General features: G+C 32.6%; 1 protein-coding gene and 1 long non-coding RNA gene across 3 annotated transcripts; both read left to right on the top strand.

Annotated features, from left to right (window-relative positions):
- Positions 1 to 1579: 1579 nt before the first annotated feature.
- Positions 1580 to 7969, top strand: LOC127736712 (uncharacterized). Of its 2 annotated transcripts, XR_007999141.1 has the most exons (3): positions 1580 to 1899; positions 6250 to 6336; positions 7811 to 7969. It is a non-coding gene; the product is annotated as an uncharacterized LOC127736712 (long non-coding RNA). The 2 variants fall into 2 exon arrangements; XR_007999140.1 differs by lacking the exon at positions 1580 to 1899 and having other exon boundaries at positions 4463 to 6336.
- A 7605-nt stretch (positions 7970 to 15574) lies between these two features.
- Positions 15575 to 23225, top strand: LOC127736656 (uncharacterized). The gene is made up of 6 exons (XM_052247214.1): positions 15575 to 15582; positions 17652 to 17713; positions 18316 to 18424; positions 19601 to 19659; positions 20806 to 20907; positions 21920 to 23225. The coding sequence occupies exons 1-6, from the start codon at positions 15575 to 15577 to the stop codon at positions 22483 to 22485; spliced, it is 906 nt and encodes a 301-aa protein (XP_052103174.1). The 3' UTR covers positions 22486 to 23225.
- The last annotated feature ends 2874 nt before the right edge of the window (positions 23226 to 26099 follow it).

The raw sequence follows: 26099 nt of genomic DNA, 5'->3' as shown, positions 1-26099 counted from the left end.
TGACCATGTCATTACAGTTTAAAAAGTTTTTCCTCAGATATAAACGGAATATTCATTTTAACTTTAAAATTTAAAACTTTAAAAAGTAAACTTTGATATAATTATGACGTTAAAGAATTTAACAATTTAATAATCGGATTTTCCCAAAGATTAAGATACAATTATATTTATTATTCTGGGACTGACAGATATATCACAGGCACTTGTATCAGAATTTTTTCCTATATACTTTTATTAAAGAATATAGGATTTTTTTTTCTGAGAAAAGTGCCTGTGAGATATATACATGCATAAGTCCCAGACATATATAATTGTAAATCAAAATGATTTACATAATTACTGGGAAATAATATAATGTTTCAGTTATGTTGATGTCACAAATACACATGAATTATTTGATGATGCATGCTGGAATTTCTTATCTAACTGCATGACGGTGACCACAGACATATATATATATATATATATATCCATTTACTAATTCTATAATTTCTTGAGAAAAAAAATCAGGAGGGAAGTCAAAGGGAAGTGAAACAAACATTTTAAGCTTTTATTAAAAATTGTTGGGAAAACAATAAAATACGACACTGAGTTTTGAAAAAAAAGTTTATGATTGGTCTTTTTTTTTTTTTTAATAAAGATAGAAAAAACTTTTTGTCCCAAGAAAAAAAAAAACAATGCCCCCTTTTTAGCCAAACCGACACACGCCGATGAATGAAGTCTTCCAAGTAGGGTCACAAGGTCACATTTTAAAACTTTTTCAGTCGCCCAGTCTCAAAAAGCAATTTTGACTGGCATTGTTTTTAGTCGAATTATGTTTTTGCAGGTCAGGTTGCAAAGTGGCAGGTCGCGATCGGATTTGACAATGTCAAGTTGACAACGGTCCTAAAAAATATCCGAAAAAACGTTGAATCAAACGATATGAACCTACGCAGTTTTATATTATAAGACTGACACACACCAGTGTGCTAACTGTGCTGGGTGAGGTGCAGTAACATGATATACATGGATCATTAAGTTACAGTACTGTTAGGATTTGCCTGCCTTTTTACAGGGTCTTTCTATACTAACTGTTAGTATAGACTGCCCCTGGCTTGAAAGTATGGTTCTCTGCTCATCAACGGGTGCGTGATTAGCAATTTAAATATCTTGTAGCAGTAAAATACCTCCGGGGGGGGGGGAGGGGCACTTCAATACTTAATTGATAGGGGTGTCTCTGGGGTTCTGTTACCCCACCCTATTCATATAATTTAGATCTTAAAAATGTATTATACCTTTTCATATATTGCGAGGGTAAAATTGTAACCTTTTCCCATATTGGTTGGTTTTTGTGGGGTGTGTTGGAAAAGTGGAATATTTAAGGCTAAGATTCTGTATGTAATGTTTACTTACGGCGAGACTTTCGGCTGTGAAAAAATGACAGGGCTTTTCATATACAAGTAATTCAGTGGAACTTTATCGACCTTATCATATATTTCTGATAGTTTTCCACACCTATTCCCATATTTTCAAGCTGGAAAAAGTGACCTATTCCAGCGGCACGTCATATCACCTTGTATATAGGAAGTGCCCCCCCCCCCCCCTCCCCGAGTAAAATACACAAATGTATAATACCTTAATTCAGGAGCACAGTCTGTCTTTACCGTAAATAACTTCGAGATTAATATGTAAGTTTACTTTGCTAATCGATGTTCCTGTAATTCATATTTAAATTTATTTGTGAGACCCCCGTCACTATTTATATTCACTCAAAGAAAGGGGTTCTCCGTTACTGGGAAAATCCAAGGACGTATTGTGTTAGTTATACGTCCTTGGAAAATCTTATCTGATTCAGGATCAATTTATCGGTTACACTCCCCTATCACCAGTGATTCTTTGTGAACTGACATTCTGAAAAAGGTATACTGTTTTGGTTGACTATCAATTTGCATGATTAGTTACAGATGTCGACTCGGACTACTGCAGAAGACAATAATTCAGTTCACTGATTTAGATTGAATAGTGGTTCGGTTAATCCCCTCTTCCCCAAACAAGTAAGAATTAGGTTACATCTTTTGGTAGTCCAAATAATTATGACGTCTAGCAAGGCTATTTTTTTTTTTTATGCCCCCGCCGTAGGGGTGGGGGCATTAAGTTTTACCCTTGTCCGTCTGTACGTACATACGTCCGTACGTCCCAAAATTGGTTTCCGTTCTCTAACTTGAGTTTGCCTCAACCACAAATGTTAAAGTAAAAACTTATACACAATGCTTATAACCACAAAACACAGATCAAGTTTGAATTTTGGTGGCGTCACTTTAACCGTTCTAGAGTTATGCCCCTTTATAAATGGAAAAATAGCAAAATTTTTAGTTTCGTTCTCTAACTTAAGTTTGCCTCAACCAAATGTTATAAAACTTATACACAATGCTTATTACCACAAAACACAGATCAAGTTTGAATTTTGGTGGCGTCACTTTAACCCGTTCTAGAGTCATGCCCCTTTATAAATGGAAAAATTGCAAAATTTTTATTTTCTTCTAAATATCAAGTAATTTTTAAAATTGTCCATTATTATAGTTGAATCAACTACAATCAATGCTTTATACAATGCAATGTTTAATTTTGACTTCCACTGATAAAACACAGATCAAGTTGAATTTGGGTAGTGTCACTTTAACCATTATTGAGTTATGCCCCTTTATAAATTGAACGATTGCAAATTTTTAGTTTCCATTCTGTAACTTAAGTTTGCCTCAACCAATCATTATGAAACCTATACCCAATATTCATTACCACAAAACTAAGATCAAGTACAAATTTTTTGTTTCCGTTTTCTAACTTTAGTTTGCCTCAACCAAATGTTATGAAACTTATACACAATGCTTATTACTACATGATACAGATTAAGTACGATATTAGGTGGCGACAAATTACCATTCTTGAGTAATGTCCCTTTATAAACATAAAAATTGCTGAATTTTTCGTTTCCGTTCTCTAACTTTAGTTTGTCTCAACCAAATGTTATAAAACTTATACACAACCGTTCTAGAGTTATGCGTGTTTACAAATAGAAAAATTGCTGAATTTTTAGTTTCTGTTCTCTACTTAAGTTAGCCTCAACCAAATGTTATGAGACTTACACACAATGCTTATTACCACAAAACTCAGATCAAGTTCAAATTTGGGTAGCGTCACTTTTACCGTTCTTCAGTTATGTCCCTTTATAATTTTTCTATCTATCTATCTTAATATTTCCGCACTCAGTCACAACATTGACTATTACGTGCCCAGAAAAAAGTTAAAATAGCCTTGCAAGACGTCATAATTATTTGGACTAATCTTTTGGCAAATATGGTCGTACCACAGGGGTTTGTTACAATTTGCCGGGTTTTCTATCCTTACGAACCCTGAAAAACTCACCAGGTCAGGTGATAAAAAGTCTGTCTCCCCTTTTTATCCCACCAGAAAATCAAAAGGTTGTCTCCTTACACCTACATGACAAAAACATATACAAATATGGTATCATTGCCAATGTGACGGCTCTTCAACAGAAACTAAAAACGTAGAAGTTAACAACTATATAGGTCACCGTACAGATTTCAACAATGGGCTAAAAAGCCAAACTGCATAATAAGCTACAAAAGGCTAAAATAGATAGACAATATCTGACAAGGGTAGAAATCTTCAGAATGTTGAAAAAAAAATCTACTGTCCATTTGCATCAAAACTAGCAGCTGACTCATAGGAGTTGTTGCCTTAAATACAGATTTTAACCGGTTTTTTTTTCTTCATATTTCTTGAATTTGCCTTTTTATCTCGAAAACTGTAATAATTAAAGAGAAACTTAAATCTTATTAAAAAGTTGTTGCTTTTCAATGATGATTTTGATCCAGTTTTTGCAAAAACTTGGAAACTTTAAATCTTGGGTAAACTCCTTATATTATACTGCCTGGTCTCGTGGTAGCGTGTTCACCTCACTTGCAGAAGGTTGTTTATTTTGAACCCAACCGGGTAAAACCAAAGACTTTAAAGTTGGTATTGTCAGACTAATATAACAAGTATAAAAAGTCCATGGATACAGAATTTACTAGTATATTTAGTCCGATGTCAGTAATTTATGTCCCCAGACTAATTTTCCTAGTCCATGACATCACTATTCCTAGGTAATAACATGAATAAGGCCCCTATATTTGGTGAATGGAATGATTGTGAGATGCACAGTCTGTCTGGCATGTTTTATATGACCTTGACCTCATTTTCATGGTTCATTGGTCAATGAAAAGTTTGCATTGTTTTGTCAGTTTATCATATGCTTTAAGCAACAGGTAAATTATATTTGGCGGATGTAACGATTGTAAGGTGTGCATGTCTGTCTGGAAGATTCATATAACCATGATCGCATTTTATGGTTCTTTGGTCGGTGCTAAGTTTTCTTAGTTTTTTATACAGTCATATATTGGTATGACGTTGGCGTTGTCGACGTCCGAAGACACATTGGTTTTCACACTCTAACTTTAGTTTAAGTGAATGGATCTCTATGAAATTTTACCATAAGGATTGATTTTGGGGGTTATGGTACCAACTTAAGGAATTAGGGGCCAAAAAGGGGCCAAAAATAAGCATTTTTGTAACTTCCAGACATAACTTGTGTGTTAGTGTATGGATCTCTCTGAGATTGTACCACAAGGTTCCATATCACACAGGGAATGCTGGGATTGATTTTGGGGGTAATTTCCTCAAAATATTAGGAATTAGGGGCCAAAAAAGGGGCAAAAAACAAGCATTTTTCTAGTTTCATGACAATAACTTGTGTGTAAGTGTATGGATCTTTCTGAAATTGTACTACAAGGTTCCATATCATAAAGGGAAAGCTGGAATTGAGTTTGGGGGTAATTGCCCAAAACGTTAAGGAATAAGGCGCCAAAAATAAGCATTTTTCTAGTTTCCAGACAATAACTTGTGTTCAAGTTTAAGGATCTCTCTGAAATTGTACTGCAAGGTACCATACCACAAAGGGAAGGCTGGGATTGATTTTGGGGGCAATTGCTTTAAAATTTTAGGAATTAGGGGCCAAAAAAGGGGCAAAAAACAAGAATTTTTCTAGTTTCATGACAATAACTTGTGTGTAAGTGTATGGATCTTTCTGAAATTGTACTACAAGGTTCCATATCACAAAGGGAAAGCTGGAATTGAGTTTGGGGGTAATTGCCCAAAATGTATAGCAAAAAGGGGCCAAAAATAAGCATTTTTCTAGTTTCCAGACAATAACTTGTGTTCAAGTGTATGGATCTCTCTGAAATTGTACTGCAAGGTACCATACCACAAAGGGAAGGCTGGGATTGATTTTGGGGGTAATTGCCTAAAAAATTTAGGAATAAGGGGCCAAAAAGGGGAAAAAAACACGCATTTTTCTAGTTTCAGGACAATAACTTGTGTGTAAGTGTATGGATCTTTATGAAATTGTACTACAAGGTTCCATATCACAAAGGGAAAGCTGGGTTTGAGTTTGGGGGTAATTGCCCTAAACTTTTAGGAATTTGGGGCCAAAAAGGGGCCAAAAAAACAAGCATTTTTCTAGTTTCCAGACAATAACTTGTGTATAAGTGTATGGATCTCTCTGAAATTGTACTGCAAGGTACCATACCACAAAGGGAAGGCTGGGATTAAGTTTGGGGTGATGAATCATAAGGGGGTTCAAAAAATTGGGGGGGGGGATTTTTTTCCCCCTTTTTTTCCTTTTTTTTTCTTTAAAATTTTCCATTTTAAATTGGTTATTTCTGATTTATATATAAAAGCAAATAATAATGATATGGTTTGAATAGGTAAATTAAAAATTTTTAAGTTCTTAGACCACATTCATTCTGTGTCAGAAACCTATGCTGTGTCAAATATTTAATCAAAATCCAAATTCAGTGCTGTATCAAGCTTGAATGTTGTGTCCATACTTGCCCCAACTGTTCAGGGTTCGACCTCTGCGGTCGTATCAAGCTGTGCCCAGCGGAGCATTTTATTCATTTTATCAGATATTATAAGCATATGTTTACTTGTTGGTGTATGGAATGACTACAAGGTGTCATATAAAAATAAGAAGATGTCTGTCTGCCAAGTTTAATATTACTGTGACCTCATTTTCATAGAATATTGATAATATCAAGCAAAAATGATGAGCAAGACAAGATACAAATGATCCAAAATTGTCAGTTGCCTACTCATTATGTAATAGTAGTTATTGTCATTAAATGATAATGTTTACCCTTTTATGTGTAGGGCAAGAACATTAAAGATAAAGGGAAACTATAAACAAAAGAAATTATCAACAAAAATAGATTTACAGATGTCAACAAAGCCTAAATGGTAAGTCCACTTCTATAAAAGTTATTGCCCTTGAATAATGATTATTATGAAAATAAGATGTGGTATGATAAATGAGAAAACTATCCACCAGAGTTCAATTAAGTGGATGTAAGCAATGCAATTACTTATTAGAGGCCAATGATGACCTGTAAATAATGACAGGCAAAATATGGCAGGGTTGATATAAAAATAAGAAGCGGTACGGTTGCCAATGAGACTTTTCTCCAATAGAGATCAAATGACATTAAATTTAACAAAATTAGTTCAATGTACAGCCTTCGACAATGAGCAAACCCTATACTGCATAGTAATCCATAAAAGGCCATGAAATAACAAATGTTAAACAATTCAATAAGGGCATGGCGTCATTTAAAAAGGGCATGGTGTCTATCCATGCTAAACATGCTTGGGGGAAACACCATAAAGGTGAAAGCTAAGTGCCTGATTTTTGCACAAAACAATAAACAAAAAACAAATATGATATATAGCAACAATTGACAACCACTGAATAATAGACCCCTGACTTGGGACAGACACTTACAAAATGTGGCATGGTTTAACATGTTTGCTGGCACCAAATCCTCCTCTAATTAAGGACAGTGGTGTAAGTGTCAGTTCAATATAAAAACTATAAAATCAGTTGAAAAGGGTTTTTTTCTGCTCTTTGGTCAGGTTATTTAAGGAATGACTATAATATTTTTTCTGTCTATGAATAAATAACATAAAAAATGTGGTGCATACTGAATAACCCGCGTAGCGGGTTATTTTAAAGTGTGCACCACATTTTTTATGTTATTTCGAATAGACAGAAAAAATATTACAGTCACATTTCTTATAATTTAATTCTAAATTCCATTTTAAACCGGAGCAAAACCATGAAAAAACGTTGATGACGTCACGGTCACATGACAAAATTATGTCTATGAGCTGATAAACAAAACAACGTCAGCCAATCAGAAGACGCGTTACATCCAAAATTAAATTATTTTGATACATTCCCGTTTTCATTCTCAATTTTATTAACTCATTAGAATGCAACAAAGCAGAAAAACAGCTAACACAGACCGGATGTGGCTGGAAATTTATTCTTTCCCTTTAACAAAAAAGACTCAACATACAGATCTATTAGTACTCACAGTTACTGACAGCTAATTCAAAGCAAATATCAACTAATAAAATAAACATTTAGTGAGCACCCAACCCACCCCTAACCTGGGACAGTGGTTTTAATAACAGCACAACATTTGAACAAACTGTAAACATTTGTTGCAATTGGCTTAACTTAAAAGACTGCAACAAGGCACAAAAAACAACTAATATGAAAACCATAGACACAAAGCACTGAAATAAGAGTTCTTACAATTTTAAATATTCAAATGAAATTTTTATCAAAATGTACATAAACATGATAAAATAGCTATTTTATTGCTGTATTTCTCTTCATTTATAATTTTTGAGTCTTGTGTATTTGTAGGTCAGACATCTTGGTTTTCATGATCATCATTCAACAGGTCAATACTGAACAGCAAACTTAAAGTTGATATTTTTCTACATAGTGTGACTTTTTTATTAATTTGAAATGGAATGTGTTTTTTTTTCCTACATAAGAAAGAGGAAATTTCAACATAATGACTATAAACAAAAAGGAGTCATATCATCATGATCATAGATGCTCAAGAACTTAATCATGTAAATGCAACAACGTAATTATCAATTGAAAGAAGGGAGGAATGAAAAAATATATTAGTATTTTGTTGTCCAAATGAACTTGCTTTGTCCACTCATTTAAATCGCTCCATCCAATAAAGATGTACGGAGGAAGATTTTTGAAGAACAGATTGCATAAATGTTTTGTCTTAAAATTGTAGGAATATTCTAGTGGATGAAATAATTTATTTACTTGACTCTTATATAGTGGACTGAATAATTGTTCATAGCAAGCTGAAACAAGAAAACTAAAACTTAACAGGAAAAGTGTTTATTTTATAAATTTACAAATATAAATGTAATAATATGAACACCACAAAGGAATAAGATTCAAATCATTTGCATATTCATGTATTGCAATGGAACTATAACAAAGAAAACTTTACCTCATGAAAAGAGTAAACTATTAACTGTGCTTTGTCAATTTATTCAGTCAGAATATGAAATATTTTTTTCTTTTATTAAGACCTCATCATTTTATTTCAGTTAAAGGATTTTATTTTTTGACTTTAAATATTATTATATTTCCAAAATAATAATAATCTTTATTGTCATATAAACAAATTAAAAACATGTTTGTGACAAAATGAAAAAAACCAAAATACACTCATATATATATTATAAACTTTTTACTACCAAACAGAATTCATTGTAACAAACACATTACTGTATATTTATAATTTGAATTCCATAGGATTTTATTTTGTCCCAGGGGATATTAAAAATCCCATGGGATAATTATAGTCCCATGGGATTTTTTTTGTCCCATGGGACAACAAATATCCCATGGGACTACAATTATCCCATGGGACCCAAAAAAATCCCATGGGATTTAACCAAAATCCCATGGGATATTGGTCAATCCCATGGGATTTGCCTTATCCCATGGGATATTGAAAATCCCATGTTTTTCTAAATCAAGTTACAAAATACATATAATAATAACAGCAGAAAAGCAATGAAATTATTGAATCCCATGTAATTCCGCACATTTTGGTTATTTACACGACACTGTAGGTCTAAGGAGAGGCGGCGGCGGATTTGCAAATGAGTGTTTTGCAAATTAAAAGTGTCCAGTGTTAATAGGTCTTTCCACCGAAAAGTGGAAAGACCTAATAATAATTAAAAACCAATTGTTCAGAGAACAATTGAAGGTCTTTCCACATCAAAGAAATTTTGAAAAGAAGCTAGTTTCCTCAGACTGATGCGATAAATAAATGGTTTTGATCTGCTTTAAAGTGAACTAAAGAAGATAATGTGCTACTTTCGGTTAAGTTGATGTTACTTCTGATCTCACATGATAGCTTCTTTCACACTGATTCCAAAATTATATAGTTTCTATATACTTTTGCCTGTAAATCCGGATATAATTGACCACTTCCGGTTTACAGAAAGTCACTTCTAGTCTTGAGTGATAAGTAAATGTATTTAAATTACAAAATATATGGATTCTGAGTACTTTTATATGAAAAAAGTGCAAAAATGGCTCCTTCTGGTTTTCTCAAGGTCACTTCCGGTTGTCATTTTTCAAGGTCATATGTCACCTAACCTTTTGTACAAGGTCATATGGCTTTATAATGAACTTAGTTGAAGTAATAATCAAATAACCTTATATTAAGACATTTCAGGGGCACTAACTCCTATAAGATGCCATTAAATTGTATCAGACCTAATGTAACATATCTTCATTACATAAAAGCAAACATTTTGCACTTGTTCTTTGATATGTATCTTTCAAAGTGTAGGAGAAAATGCAAAAACAAGCAAAAGTCAACATTGAGAACTTGACCTTGACCTTTGACCTTGACCTCATTTTCTAAGTTAGGACCTAGGAGCCTCAAATAAAAAGATTCCAGGGTTATACGGTTAACGGTTGATGAGTTATTAACACATACCGACAAATTTATTTTGTAAAGGTAGATAACTCCTATAAATTTCATCGAATCGCTTCGATCCAAATTAGCCAAAATTTTCTGAGGATGTAACCAACAATTTGTAAAAAGAATTTTGTCGATATCTTTTTTTGTTACGAAGGAGATGCACACAGATGATAAACAGTGAATAGGGAGATAACTCTTACAAAGAAAATGGTTCGGCTTAGCAGGGTGAAATTTAAAAGCGCATTTACTATATGATACAATATGAGAAATATCTAAGCAACATATTAAGAAACAAACATTTATCGCAAGAACAAAATTTGGCGGAAAAAAAAATAATAATAATTAAAAACCAATTGTTCAAAGAACAATTGAAGGTCTTTCCACATCAATTTTCTAAATAATTGATGAGAAGCTAATTCTGGTTTACTCAAAGCTACTATTGGCGTCCAATCATAGGTTTCTTCATACTGATTCAATAAACATATGGTTTCTATAGACTTTTGCCTGAAATAAGGGAGATAATTGTCAACATCCGGTTTAGAAAATATCACTTCCGGTCTCAAATGATAGCTTTATTTACACTGATTCCAAAAATATATGGTTTATATATACTTTTGCCTGTAAAAAAGGAGATAATTGGCTACTTCCGGTTTACAAAATGTCATTTCCGGTCTCATATGATAGATTTATTTACACTGATTCCAAAAATACATGGTTTATATATACTTTTTCCTGTAAAAGGGAGATAATTGGCTACTTCCGGTTTAGAAAATGTCACTTTCAGTCTTATATGTTAGCTTTATTTACACTGATTCCAAAAATATATGGTTTATATATACTTATGCCTGTAATAAGGGAGATAATATACTACTTCCGGTTTATAAAATATCACTTTCAGTCTCAAATGATAGATTAATGTATGACCATTCAAAAAATATATGGTTTCTATGTAGTTCTACATGAAATAAGTGCAAAAATGACTACTTCCGGTTCACTCAAGGTCACTTCCGGTTGACATTTTTCAAGGTCATATGTCACTCAACATTTTGCAAAAGATCTTATGGCTTTATCATGTACCAAGTTGGAGTAATAATCAATTAACCTTAAATTGAATCATTTCAGGGACAATAACTCATATAAGATATCATTGGATTATTTCAGACCAAATGTATCATATGTTAATCACAATTAAGCAAACATTTTGCACTAGTTCTTTAATTTGTTATTTTTAAAGTGACAGAGGAGATCAAATAACAAGGAAAAGTCAAAATTTAGAATATGACCTTGACCTTTGACCTTGGCCTCAATTTCATTTGAATGAACCAAGGAACTCAAATCAATATACCTTAGGTCTCTATCACTTACCATTCATGCTATACATTTATATATCCCTTATGTCAAATACAGAAGGGGAAATAACTCTCATATGGAGTTTACGTATCGCTTCGGTCAAATTAGGACAAAACATCCTGAGGATATAACGAGCAATTCGGTAAAATAAATTTGTCGCTTTCTTTTACGGTTACGGAGGAGATTCGTGCACAAGGAAAACAGTGTTTGGGGAGATAACTCCTACAAAGAAAATTATTTGGTTTCGCAGGGTAAATTTCAAAGGCGCATAAACAGTTCGATATCATATACTAAATATCTAAGCGACATATTGCGAAACAAATATTTATTGCAAGAACAAAATTAGGCAGAAGAAAAAAAAATTAAAAACCAATTGTTCAAGGAACAATTGAAGGTCTTTCCACATCAATTTTCTAAATAATTGATAGGAAGCTACTTCTGGTTTACTCAAAGTTATAAATAGCGTCAAAGTATAGATTTCTTCATACTGATTCAAGAAATAAATGGTTTCTATATACTTTTGCCTGAAATAAGTGAGATGATTGCCAACTTCCGGTTTAGAAAATGTCACTTCCGGTCTCATATGATAGCTTTATTCACACTTATTCCAAAAATATATAGTTTGTATATACTTATGCCTGTAATAAGGAAGATAATATGCTACTTCCGGTTTATAAAATGTCACTTCCGGTCTCAAATGATAGGTTAACCTATGATCATTCAAAAAATATATGGTTTCTAGGTACGTTTCCATGAAATAAGTGCAAAAAATACTTCTTCTGGTTCACTCAAGGTCACTTCCGGTTTACTTTTTTCAAGGTCATATGTCAACCAACAGTTTACAAAATACCCTATGGCTTTATCATGTACCAAGTTGGAGTAATAATCAACTAACCTTAAATTGAATCATTTCAGGGACAATAACTCCTATAAGATATCAATGGATTGTTTCAGACCAAATGTATCATATCTTCAACACAATTAAGCAAACATTTTGCACTAGTTCTTTAATTTGTAATTTTAAAAGTGACAGAGGAGATCAAATAACAAGGAAAAGTCAAAATTTAGAATATGACCTTGACATATGACCTTGGCCTCAATTTCATTTAAACGAACCAATGAAACTCAAATCAATATACCTTAGGTCTCTATCACTTACCATCCATGCTATACTTTATATATCCCTTATGTCAAATACGGAAGGGGAAATAACTCTCATATGGAGTTTACGTATTGCTTTGGTCAAAATTGGACAAAACATCCTGAGGATATAACGAGCAATTTGGTAAAATAAATTTGTCGCTATCTTTTAGTTACGGAGGAGATGCTTGCACAAGGAAAACCGTGTTCAGGGAGATAACTCCTACAAAGAAAATTATTTGGTTTCGCAGGGTAATTTTCAAAGGCGCATAAACTGTTCGATATCATATACCAAATATCTAAGCGACATATTGCGAAACAAATATTTATCGCAAGAACAAAATTAGGCGGAAGAAAAAAAAATAATCAGAAGAAGAAAACCAATAGGTCTTTCCACAGAAAAGTGGAAAGACCTAATAATCAGAAGAAAACCAATAGGTCTTTCCACAGAAAAGTGGAAAGACCTAATAATCAGAAGAAAACGAATAGGTCTTTCCACAGAAAAGCGGTTACGGAGGGGATGCACACACAAGGAAAACAGTGTTCGGGGAGATAACTCCTACAAAGAAAAGTATTCGGTTAAGCAGGGTCAATTTCAAAGGCGCATTAATTGTTCGATATCATATACGAAACATCTAAGCGACATCTTGCGAAACAAAAATTTATCGCATGAGCAAAATTTGGCGGAAGAAAAAAAAAATTAAAAACCAACTGTTCAAAGAACAAATGAAGGTCTTTCCACATCAATTTTCTAAATAATTGATAGGAAGCTACTTCTGGTTTACTCAAAGTTATTAATAGCATCAAAGTATAGATTTCTTCATACTGATTCAAGAAATAAATGGTTTCTATATACTTTTGCCTGAAATAAGGGAGATAATTGCCAACTTTTGGTTTAGAAAATGTCACTTCCGGTCTCATATGATAGCTTTATTCACACTGATTCCAAAAATATATAGTTTGTATATACTTATGCCTGTAATAAGGAAGATAAGATGCTACTTCAGGTTTATAAAATGTCACTTCCGGTCTCAAATGATAGGTTAACCTATGATCATTCAAAAAATATATGGTTTCTAGGTACTTTTCCATGAAATAAGTGCAAAACATACTACTTCCGGTTCACTCAAGGTCACTTTCGGTTTACTTTTTTCAAAGTCATATGTCAACCAGCAGTTTGCAAAAGACCCTATGGCTTTATCATGTACCAAGTTGGAGTAATAATCAATTAACCTTAAATTGAATCATTTCAGGGACAATAACTCCTATAAGATATTATTGGATTGTTTCAGACCAAATGTATCATATCTTAATCACAATTAAGCAAACATTTTGCAGTAGTTCTTTCATTTGTAATTTTAAGTGACAGAGGAGATCAAATAACAAGGAAAAGTCAAAATTTTGAATATGACCTTGACCTTTGACCTCGGCCTCAATTTCATTTAAATGAACCAAGGAACTCAAATCAATATACCTTAGGTCTCTATCACTTATCATTCATGCTATACATTTATATATCCCTTATGTCAAATACAGAAGGGGAAATAACTCTCATATGGAGTTTATGTATCGCTTCGGTCAAAATTGGACAAAACATCCTGAGGATATAACGAGCAATTTGGTAAAAAAAATTTGTCGCTTTCTTTTACGGTTAAAGAGGAGATGCACGCACAGGGAAAACAGTGTTCGGTGAGATAACTCCTACAAAGAAAAGTATTCGGTTAAGCAGGGTCAGAGGCGCATAAGCTGTTCGATATCATATACGAAAACAAAAATTTATCGCAAGAACAAAAGTTGGCGGAAGAAAAAAAAAATTATCAGAAGAAAACCAATAGGTCTTTCCACAGAAAAGTGGAAAGACCTAATAATCAGAAGAAAACCAATAGGTCTTTCCACAGAAAAGTGGAAGGACCTAATGATAATAATCAGAACAAATACGGAAAGACCTAATGATAATAATCAGAACAAATACAAAAGGTCTTTCCACAGAAAAGAGGAAAGACCTAATAATAATCAGAACAAATACAATAGGTCTTTCCACCGAAAAGTGGAAAGACCTAATAATCAGAACAAATACAATAGGTCTTTCCACAGAAAAGTGGAAAGACCTAATAATCAGAACAAATACAATAGGTCTTCCACAGAAAAGTGGAAACACCTAATAATAATAATCAGAACAAATACAATAGGTCTTTTCACAGAAAAGTGGAAAGGCATAATAATCAGAACAAATACAATAGGTCTTTCCACAGAAAAGTGGAAAGATCTTATAATGACATATTAAACTAAAAGACCTATGGAGAAAGTCACCACTAAGTGTCCTGGCATGGTACATCCAAATACAGAACATAGTTTGTCGCTGCAGTTTATATTGTCATTGGAATCAGTTTTGTTTCCAACGAATGAAATCTTATCGACATAAGTCAAGGAAATAACGTATGAATAAACAAAAGAAAACTGTGAAGGTGAAGACTGGCGATTTAGAATGGGGAATAGTGGTTAACAGTCCACATTCTTGCATCTCAAGAGTATTGCATTCACCCATAGATCAATATATAAGGTCTTCCAACTCAAATCGCGAGTTCGGCATGGAAGTCTCAGGTTCATTCTCTAGTTGCTTAAAATGAAAATATAATTATGTCGCTGTGCTCCATTTCATAATTTATCAAGAGGTCTAAAACATTTGAACTTTTAATCGAAACACAAAGGAATTAATCTTTTGATCGATATTGGAACAATGGATCTATGTACCATATACTATAATCATATATTTCAAACTTAATGCAAAATAGTAGTATGTAACACTATATTTTATAGATTATGATATTCATATAAAAAACAATAGTTATATATATAGTCAAGTGTTTAACTAAAGGTAACATACCATATTGCATTAACAAGGAAGTATTATTCTAATATAAATAGATTGGGATTTACTTTAAATTAAGATAAAAATATTCGCTCCATTTTACACAAACAAAACGAATTTTACATTACATTTTAATACTTAAATTGTTCAAACGGATTACATATAATGTATCAACCTAATCTTTCAAAACACGAAAAGCATAAATGAAAAATTAAAAAAAAATATTAAAATTATTCGAAATACCGCTGCATTTAGAACTTAGAAGGCTGCTACATGTAAAACAACTAAAGGAATGCACATGTATAAAATAAAGATAAGAACAGTTGTTGAATAAACAAAGTACTAAAGAATTTTCCTCGGCGTTCGGTAATTTTGTTATTTTTTCATGATTCTTTGAAATCGAAAATCAAAAAGTGTTAGAATATATTTAGTGTTTTTTTGCGAGGTACTAATTAATTCGAATAATGTGACTTGGAGTAACGCAATATTAACAGCTCTCATTCTAATATATGATACTCATACACGTATCTGCATGCAGATGTTCCTGAAATTGCAATATTTAATCTCGCATGTTTGCCCATTCTACAAAAATTGCAATAATCAATGCATGCAAATATTTCTGAATTTATAGTATACGCCCAATTGTGTTTTGTTATCATACAGACAGAGTATACCTATTTATATATAAGACAATCGGAAATGAAAATTTCATCCATTCCCGGAAATGAGAATAGATACGTTGCTCTTAGAATTGTTTCCGTATCGACATAAAATAGAATATGTGCCCAAAATTTACATATGCTGTATTGATATTGATGATTATTCTCTTACAAAAGACAATTAATGGACGAAGATGTGAGAGAACACTAAGGTATTTAATTCCTAATATATATATATATATATATATATTGTTAGATCTGGTGATCAATTTATTTGGCAATCGCCAATGGCAGTCAGCAGGGTTTAAGAACATCAGTTGTTCGACCTGTTAGTCAAATGCGTTTTGTTAAAATAGACTTTTTCACTTTTTTTGGTCTTTTGGAAATTGTTGTTTGTGCTGTATTTAGACCCCTCTACCAAGAAATTTGTTTTACATGCACACGTATAAAAATTGCGGTTTTTATCCAACGCAATCATAGGTTTGAACGTTGTTTTCAATTTAGTCTTTTATATATTTTTTCGTTTGGGCTTGTATTATATTTTCCTTCGGGTTTATATGATCCGTTCATCCTATTTCGACTCTTTAAAATTCAAGAGTCTTTCCTAAATTGAGGTAAATTATATGGCCTTCCAAATACCGTTTCGATCCCTAACATCACTGAAGAGACATTAATTGTCGAAATCCGGATATGGTGTACAAATTTTTGCACCTCATGTTTGTGGTATACCATCTTTTCCACAAGTTTATTGTTTTCTGTTTGGTATTAAATTAATATTAAGATCCATTTTGTTAGATCTGGTGATCAATTTATTTGGCAATCGCCAATGGCAGTCAGCAGGGTTTAAGAACATCAGTTGTTCGACCTGTTAGTCAAATGCGTTTTGTTAAAATAGACTTTTTCACTTTTTTTTGGTCTTTTGGAAATTGTTGTTTGTGCTGTATTTAGACCCCTCTACCAAGAAATTTGTTTTACATGCACATGTATAAAAATTGCGGTTTTTATCCAACGCAATCATAGGTTTGAACGTTGTTTTCAATTTAGACTTATATATATATATATATATATATATATATATATATATATATATTGTCTGATTGATGAAGGAAGATATACTTCTATACTAAAACAGAGAGAGAGAGAGAGAGAGAGAGAGAGAGAGCCCATTTGGTACTTATACATCCCGTATTTGTGCTATAGTTAATTTTTGTATTCTCAATTATCTTTTGCTAATGTGCTCTATCTATATGCCTTTTTGTTAATGTTTGTTGAAATATTTGTTTATATTTAAAGCGATTAAGATTAGCGATTAATATTTTTGACATGTTTACCTATGATATCTGTTTGTTTTATTCACACATCGTTGTCAATATAATGGAATTTGATGCGACTGTCATACAAGTAAGAGGTTGAGCTAGCTATAAAACCAGTTTTAGTTCACATTTTCTACATAAGAACATACCTGTACAAAGTAAGAAATATGACAGTCGTTATCCATTCGTTTCATGTGTTTGAGATTTTGATTTTGCCATTTGATTAGGGACTTTCCGTTTTTGGTTTTCCTTGGAATTTTTTGCTTAACTTTTTTCTTTTAAAACTAAAAAAAATAAAGATATTTGATTATAAAGATACAATTCAATGAAACTCGTCATATTTTGATTTTCAATGTTATTCCCTTATTTCGTCAATATTTTACATTTACTTTTTTAGCAGAGGGCATATAGAGTTTTACTGTTGTGATAACCATGAAGAAATAAATGGAACATGTGTTGGTAAGAATAAATATAAGACGACGAGGTATGAGTGCCAATAGGACAACTCTCCATTCAAGTCACAATTTATAAAAGTAATACCCATTACTATTAACTTTCAAAAACAAATTAAACATCTATTGAATCATTTCTTTAGAAGTTTTCACATATTTCATTTCAAAAAGTAAAATAACAAAAATACTCTGATGAAAATTCTAAACGGAAAGCTCGTAATCAAATGGCAAAATCAAAAGCTTAAAAAAAATCAAGCGAATGGATAACAACTGTTATATTCCTGACTTTGTACCGGCTTTTTCTCATGTAGAAAATGGTGGATTAAACCTGGTTTTATAACTAGCTAAACCTCTAACTTGTATGACAGTCGCATAAAATTTCATTTTATTGACAACGATGTGTAAACAAAACAAACAGACATAATAGGTAAACATTTAAAAAAAATGGGTTCAGCAGTCAGCTGATTGTGTTATAATCTTAATCACTATAAAAGCAAACAAATATTTTGATTTTTATTGAAAGTTATCGACATACATATGATTCAATAGATAGAACAAAACATTATAATCTGAGTTAAACAGCGTGCACATGCCTTTTCTTCTTTTTAGAATGCAGAGACGGATACATATCAGAATCTGGAGAGGTTTGTCAGCAATGTAAAAGTAGATCATATGGAAGAAAATGTGTATACCTATGTACTTGTTCAGTAAATAAAAGGTTTGTTATTCTATAATAAGATTTGTTAATACAAAACTGAATTTGAAACATAAATGCATGATATGTATTTCGTTCGAACAACACGTTTTTTTTCGGTAATTCATGTATCCCTCACCATGCACGGTAGAGGCCTAATGTTTATAATACGAAAGATATAAAACGTACCAATACAAAATACAAAGATAGATAAGGAAACAAAACTGTCCCTCTGGTATCTTTCGTCCCTCTTTTAAAGGCTAACTGGCACATGGGACTGCAATCCGAATATAAAAACACTTACTTACTTAATTAATCCTCTTCGTGCGCACTTGCACATGGGGCCAGTAAAACCTGGATATTCATAGACAAAATTTATCATTTATATAATGTCAAAATCGAAGCAATGGAAGAATGATACCTTCGAGAACTATTATTCAAATCTGAAATAGAGATCTGGGTTATACTTCAATAATAAAGTAACTCAACGATATAAAACAAAATATCAAACAAATTATTTAAGGTGTCCACATATGATGTTCCACAATAGACTAATACCTAATGAACCTCAAGCCGTTTAATCCCTGAATCTTATATTCTTTAGTTGTAAATTAATTTAAACGGAGATCAAAATTAAATTAAAAAAAAACTTCTACCATGAACCCCAAATTCATGTGAAAGGTTTAGGTGGCTATAATATTGACATACCTGTCTGTTGTAAACGTTAATACGTTTTCCTCTAGATGTTTTTAATGGGTTGTATTTGTGGTTTGCTGTCTCATTTAAGTATATCCCAAACATCTATAAATCAATAGAAAGATTAGTTTTTTTTAATTTTACCGTTGTCCTATTGCGCCTGAAAGTGAAATTCGGTCTAAATTCGTTATATGCAAATGTCTTGTATATTGCTTTAACCCGACGCGTGGAAATTGCATTAAGAAACACTTACTACTATTTAGGATTTAAACTATTAACAGTAGTTAAAATTAATTGACATGTCTTTAACGTTAATCAGTAGAACAGTAATATACTAGTATTTATTGTTTATCCTCAATGCAACGAGAATTCTACAATACTTTATGCAATCAATTAATATTAGCTTGAAAAATCTCTATATTCGTCCAAAATACTCATAATTTACACAATTCATAAATAATTTAATAATAAGCTATCATAAAGATGATTGTTTTGTTTTCTCAGATGTGATCATATACATGGATGTGTTGAAATTATAGACGATACAACTACTGCTAGATCAGGTTTGTAAATGTGAATACTGCCATTATTAACTAATAAATATAATAGGTTAAACTTGTAATGGACCAAATATAACATTTTGTTTGTATTATCAGAAGTAAGTTTTGACTAGAAACATAAGTAATGGGCTGATGATGTAGTATTTTATATGGTGTAAATATCACAATATTATAAATATAATAAACTAAGGTTTTAAGTCCCTTATGAAACATTAGACGAAAGTGGCTATTTTGTAAAGGGCCGTTGTCATTTCAACGTACATGTATTTGCTACACATAAAATTGAGAATGGAAATGGGGAATGTGTCAAAGAGACAACAACCCGAACAAAGAGCAACAACAAATGGGTCTTCAACACAGCGAGAACATCCCGCAACAAGAGGCGTGCTTCAGCTGGCCTCTTGACAAAATTTATTGCGCATCCGTTGCTTTCAAATGTTTAGATTTTAGTTTTTCTGATGAAAGTTAAAGTGTTTATTTCATTTACAAGTAAGAAAAATTGTGACCAAACTCATGCAACTAGAAATCAACTGTCGACATGAATTTTAACAATGTATTAGTGTTATAAGAATAAGTATAATTACCAATGAGACAACTCTGCACCTGAGACATAATTTTATAGAAGAAACAACTATACTATGGGTTATCGTACGGCCTTCAACAATGACCAAACCCAATGGTTAGCTATAAAATGACCCGAAATGATTTATGTAAAATAAAAAAATGAACATAATACAAAGATGATATACAACAACAAACGACAACCACTGAATTACAGGTTCCTGACTTGGACAGGCACATACAGAATGTGGTGGGCTTGCACATTTTATAAGGCACCCAATCTTCCCCCTCACCAAGCACAATGGTGTAACACTACAACCTATGAACAAACTATGAAAATCTGTTGAAAAGGGCTAAACTTATCAGATCGATAATAAATTTAGTGGAAATCCCCATCAGTTTATGTGAAAAATAGAGAACATAACAATAATTCATTTGATCTCATTAGAAAAAAATCTTAAAAAATGACTCGCATATGAGCATTGATTTGATTTATTGTACCTTGAAGCTCAGTGGGTTTATTAGTCTATTTTTCTCGTGATAAAAATGCACACGTGAATCTAATGTATGATTCGTTTTATTTTTCAGATTCAAAAACACAAGCTAAGTATAAGTACCATACAACTGAAACTATAAGATCAACTAGAAACATACACGTCGGGTCATCTACTATTGGTTTATTTCCTTTCGGTAAGATATTAGTTGTATTCTAAACATTATCCGCACATATTTTGTTATTGGATAATTATGTTTTCAAATCAAGTTTGAAACGTCTTATTATCATTTATTTCATGTGGTTTAGGAAACACAATTCTGAGTAATTCATTCTTTTACTACTACTATAGAGACTATACTATTAAATTCTAAGTTTTACAAGAATGATAAAGTATTAGCATTATTCTCATCACTGAGATTATCAGCCACAATATAGTCAGTGTTTAGGAGGGAAGTGGGCGAAACATACAGAAGAGACATTCAAACTCATAGATAAAAAATAAACTGACAACGACTTGGCTAAAAAAGAAAAAGACAAACAGAAAACAATAGTACACAAGACACAACAAAGAAAACTAAGGAACACGTACCCCACCAAACACTGGGGGTGATTTCAGGTGCTTCGGAAGGGTAAAGAGATCCTGCCTCACATGTGGCAACTGGAGTTTGCCGTTAAACATATCAAAAAGTTAAATAACAAAAATACCGAACTCCGAGGAAAATTCCAAACGGAAATCTTTAAGCAAACGGCAAAACCAAAACCTCAAACACATCAAAAGAATGGATAACAACTGTCATATTCCAGACTTGGTATATGCATTTTTGTATGTATAAAATGGAAGATCAAACCTGTTTTTATAGCGAACTAAACCTCTCACTTGTATGACAGTCGCATAAAACTCCACCATATTGACAACGACGCGGGAACGTTTGAACAAAACAAATAGACACAATATGCAAAAATGTCAAACACAGTGACACAGCAGCCAACACTGTGTTTAAATATTAACCACAAATGAATTCTTATCAATAATATCTTGTTTTGTAAACAAATTAAGATGAAAACTCTCCGATGCAAAGTTGACTATGAACAGTTTTGACACTCTTATGGTGATAAAGCCCATCATGAATATTTCGCCTTCTAATTTTATTCAGTCCATTCCCTCGTTTCCTGTAAAGACAATACAATTTCTGTTATTTTCCTTAGGACTCTCGAAAAGAGAAGTGATAGTATACTCAATTGGTATAGGTGGATGCTCCATCGGTGTACTGATATGCATTGCATTCTTTCGTCGGCATAAAAGTAGATCTGTTAGACAAACTGTAGAAACCATCGAACCTTTCCAAAATAATAGTATGATCATGAATGAACTTCCCGTGGACAGAATTGAGAACCTATATGAAACGATTGATGAATCAACTATGGAGCTGGAACTAAATTCAACTGTTAACCAAAGTGAACACAATCTTTCAGGTGGGTCTGAATCTGACCAAACAAACAGTCTTAGCACAAGTAGCAAATCGTCAGACAGCAATGATATAACGTCCATTGGAAACAATAGCTATCTTAATCCATATCAACCTATTGTATCTGATACCGATCCACATGTCTATATTTCTACATACAAGCCATCAGAGGAATTTCTTAATACTTCATCAGAGGAAAAAGATTCAATTTCAAATCATAAAAATTCGTTCCAGGAATTGTTTGAAGATTCCGAACAAAAAGAAGACTGCAACACAGAAAAAGGATCTAAACGTAGCTCTGAATGATCCACGTCTTCATGTGTCGCGGACAAATCTGCTTATCTCAATCCTTATAATTCTTTACAGAAAACCCCAGAGGAACAGTCACTTAAATATATGGAACTAAAAAGCGTTACGTCAACTTCTTTGATTCGTTATATATATTTATATATGTACAGAAATAACACATTCATTAAAAAAGAATTTAACATGAACATAAATGAACATAGGATTGGTGTACGTACAAACTCTACAGCTAATTTGCTGATTTTCTATACCCGGCATTTGAGGGCTTTTGTTTTCTATCATGACTGCCTCGATATAAGGTTGCGGGTTACAAGGAAGCCATATTGGTGTCTGTTCAAACGGGTAGTCAAATTAAAAACTGTTTCATATGTGCTCTATGTAAAGTGTTGTAAACTGTTGTTATCATGAAGTGTTTTCCAGTCTAATGAAATTATCTAATAATGTGTTTGTGAATAACAGACGTTTATATTAATGTACCAATAACCCAAATTTAGTAAGCTGTAGATTACACTAATTATCTTACCTCCTATACAATTCTAGGAATATGATTGGTTAAAGGCAACCGCGCGGAGACCGTGTATATTTCATATTAGGTTAGTAGTCGGGGCTTATTTCAATACACGGTTAGTAGTGATGGTATTTCCCTTTATAAAAACAACACGGAGTTGAGGGAAATCTGAAATGTTTCAACAGACGAAGAAATTGATAATGAACGATTGAAATAAATTCATAAAACACATTTAAAGCTAACAAGTTGTTATTGTTGGCATTTGTTTTTATATAGACAAATGGAAGTAGGTTCTTAATACCAGTATAGATGCATTTTGGTAGGCCACTAGTCTATATACTACATGTTAAGAAAGTCGGTAAGATAAATTCGTTACACAGTGTGCTAATGACCTAATACAATATGTTTGGGGTCAGTTAATTCCATATGGGGATTCGAGCTTTGATCTCATCCCATATGGAATTTACTGACCCCATGTATATCGTATTAGGTCACAAGCACACTGTGTAACTAATATTACATAGTTAAACATATTTTGTTTGGTACCGCTGATAGTCTATATATGGCAAAGGTTTCTGAGATAAGGAAGTAAGTACGTCTGAGTGTGCTGTAAGGTCTTAAGCAATGACTTCTAGTGTTTTCACTATACCAAAAAGTAAAATAAAAAAAAAATACTGAGCTCCAAGGAAGATTGAAGTCCTCTTTCAAATGGCAAAATCAAAATCTCAAACACATCAAACAAAACAAAATGTCATATTCGTGACTTGGTAAATACGAGTATACGTCGAGATCGTCCACAGCAGATACCTTAACTACATAAGTGTTCATACAAAACAACAGTATATTGCTTGGTCATCCAAGTGCTAGATGAAGCCTCTTTCTAAATTATTAACATCAATTTTATCAACAATCAAAGCCGGGCTTCAAAGTTATTGTGAAACTACCTATTCCAGAGGTGGCGCGTGAATCAGATGTGGATACTAAACATTTCAAAGAGTCGTTTAGAGTACACACAATCTAAGTATCTTTCATCTTGCAATAGTATTAAAACATTTGACTTTCCTACACTTTACACATGTATTTTCCATTCCAAACTAAAAGACGAATTGAAAGAGTTCTTCCTTCTTTGTTTCATAAAAAAAATGGCCAACATAGATACAAGTATCTTGTCTTAGGGAGGAAAAAATCGTACTTTGTAAAAAATAAATCTGATTCTAATAACAAATTTTCTGAAACTGACATTATTGCTCTTCATCCAAGTTATAATGTGTAGAAAGAAAATAATTATAGGTCAAATAAAGGCAACAGTAGTATACCGCTGTTCTAAATTCATGAATCGATTGAGAAAAAACAAATCCGGGTTACAAACTAAAACTGAGGGAAACACATCAACTATAAGAGGAGAACAACGACACAACAGAAACACTATAATGCAACACACACAGAAACGAACTATAAGATAACAATAGCCATTTTTCTGACTTGGTACAGGACATTTTAAGAAAAAATGGTGGGTTGAGCCTGGTTTTGTGGCTAGCCAAACCTCCCGCTTTAATGGCAATGTTAAATATAACACTAAAATGGGAACATTACATGACAGGACTACAATACAAATAAATGGAAGAACATACAGGACAGAGAAACACACAAATAAACAATACGATAGAACATTACGACAAGCTAATAGTTATTAAAGGTACCAGGCTTATAATTTAATACGTCAGACGCGTGTTTCGTCTACACAAAACTCACCAGTGACGCTCAGGTCAAAATAACAAAGAAAGCCAAACAAAGATGAAGAGCATTGATGACCCAAAATTCCAAAAAGTTGTGCCTAATATGGCTAAGGTTATCTGCCTGGGATAAGAAAATCCTTAGTATTTAGAATAATTCATATTTTTGCAAACAGTAAATTTATAAAAATGACCATATAATAGATATACATGTTAACACCGAAGTGGTGACTAACTAAATAAAAACGAATACGTAAAACAACCTAGATCAGCACATAAAAACAGTAAAGCCGAACAACGCATGGTATGTTAGCCGAATTGATCGACGCACAAACATGACGTCACATATAAATTTCTAAACAATTCCAAAAAATAGGAAAGAATTCAAGATTAGGTTTGTAATACTGATATTACATATATTTAATAACAATGAAAATAACAATACTTATTAATATAAAATTTTGTTAGTAATTAGATAATTAATTGTATTATCTAGCTATGTCGGTATTTCTTCTAAATCAAACTGAAAACCAAATACATAGTGTAAGTTTAGTTGACATAAACTGAAATCTATAAATGAAGTGGGCGATAAAATATCTTTACCCTCACGCACGAATAGAACAGAAAAAAGTAGGAATTACAACTACAAACGATAAGACATTTGACAATAACAAATATAACAATGAAACTAAATACATGAATTTTGGATAGAAAAATACCGTGACACGTCTTTTATAGCAATGCGAATTCACACTTAGCAAAACAGTCACAATCGGGAATAGGTCACGTTCGGTACTTAAAAGATCAGACGACGTAATGGCAAACCACAATCTAAGACGTGTTAAAAATGTCCTTAGTTAGTTTGGACAAAGACACATCGTATGGATCAACCAATTCGTGATGGTGTCCATAACATTTACGGAGTGTCATTTTTAATCTTTCCTCCTCATAACTTTGTTGGAGCAAAGTACGGCCTTCAATACGGAGAATTGGCTCATACCGAACAGCAAGCTATAAAGGGCCCCAAATTGCCTATTTCAGATGAACATGTTTATCAAATATGTCCATGGAGTTGATATAATTCGTGCTTTGTAATTAAAACTTTCAGACTAGGCAGATATTGGTAATTGACTACGATGAATGGTTTAATGATCTTCATGATTCCTGATTCCTGTTTTAGAGTTTAGGCTTTTCGTATTAGGTCTCATTTGATCCTATAGATTCTCACGTATCCTAGTATTCGATTACTTATACATCTTGGCTTTCAAATTGTTGGGTTTGAGCGTTCTCAGACGCATCAAATTTATAAAGTGTCATTTTCATTAGTCTAGATTTATCCAATTTTTCTATCTGCATTTTAACATTTTAATAAA

This window comes from Mytilus californianus, unplaced genomic scaffold (assembly GCF_021869535.1).
Source record: "Mytilus californianus isolate M0D057914Y unplaced genomic scaffold, xbMytCali1.0.p SCAF_35, whole genome shotgun sequence".
Lineage (NCBI taxonomy): Eukaryota > Metazoa > Mollusca > Bivalvia > Mytilida > Mytilidae > Mytilus > Mytilus californianus.
The sequence above is the reverse complement of the archived record's forward strand: the minus strand, read 5'-3'. Positions and strand labels throughout refer to the sequence as shown.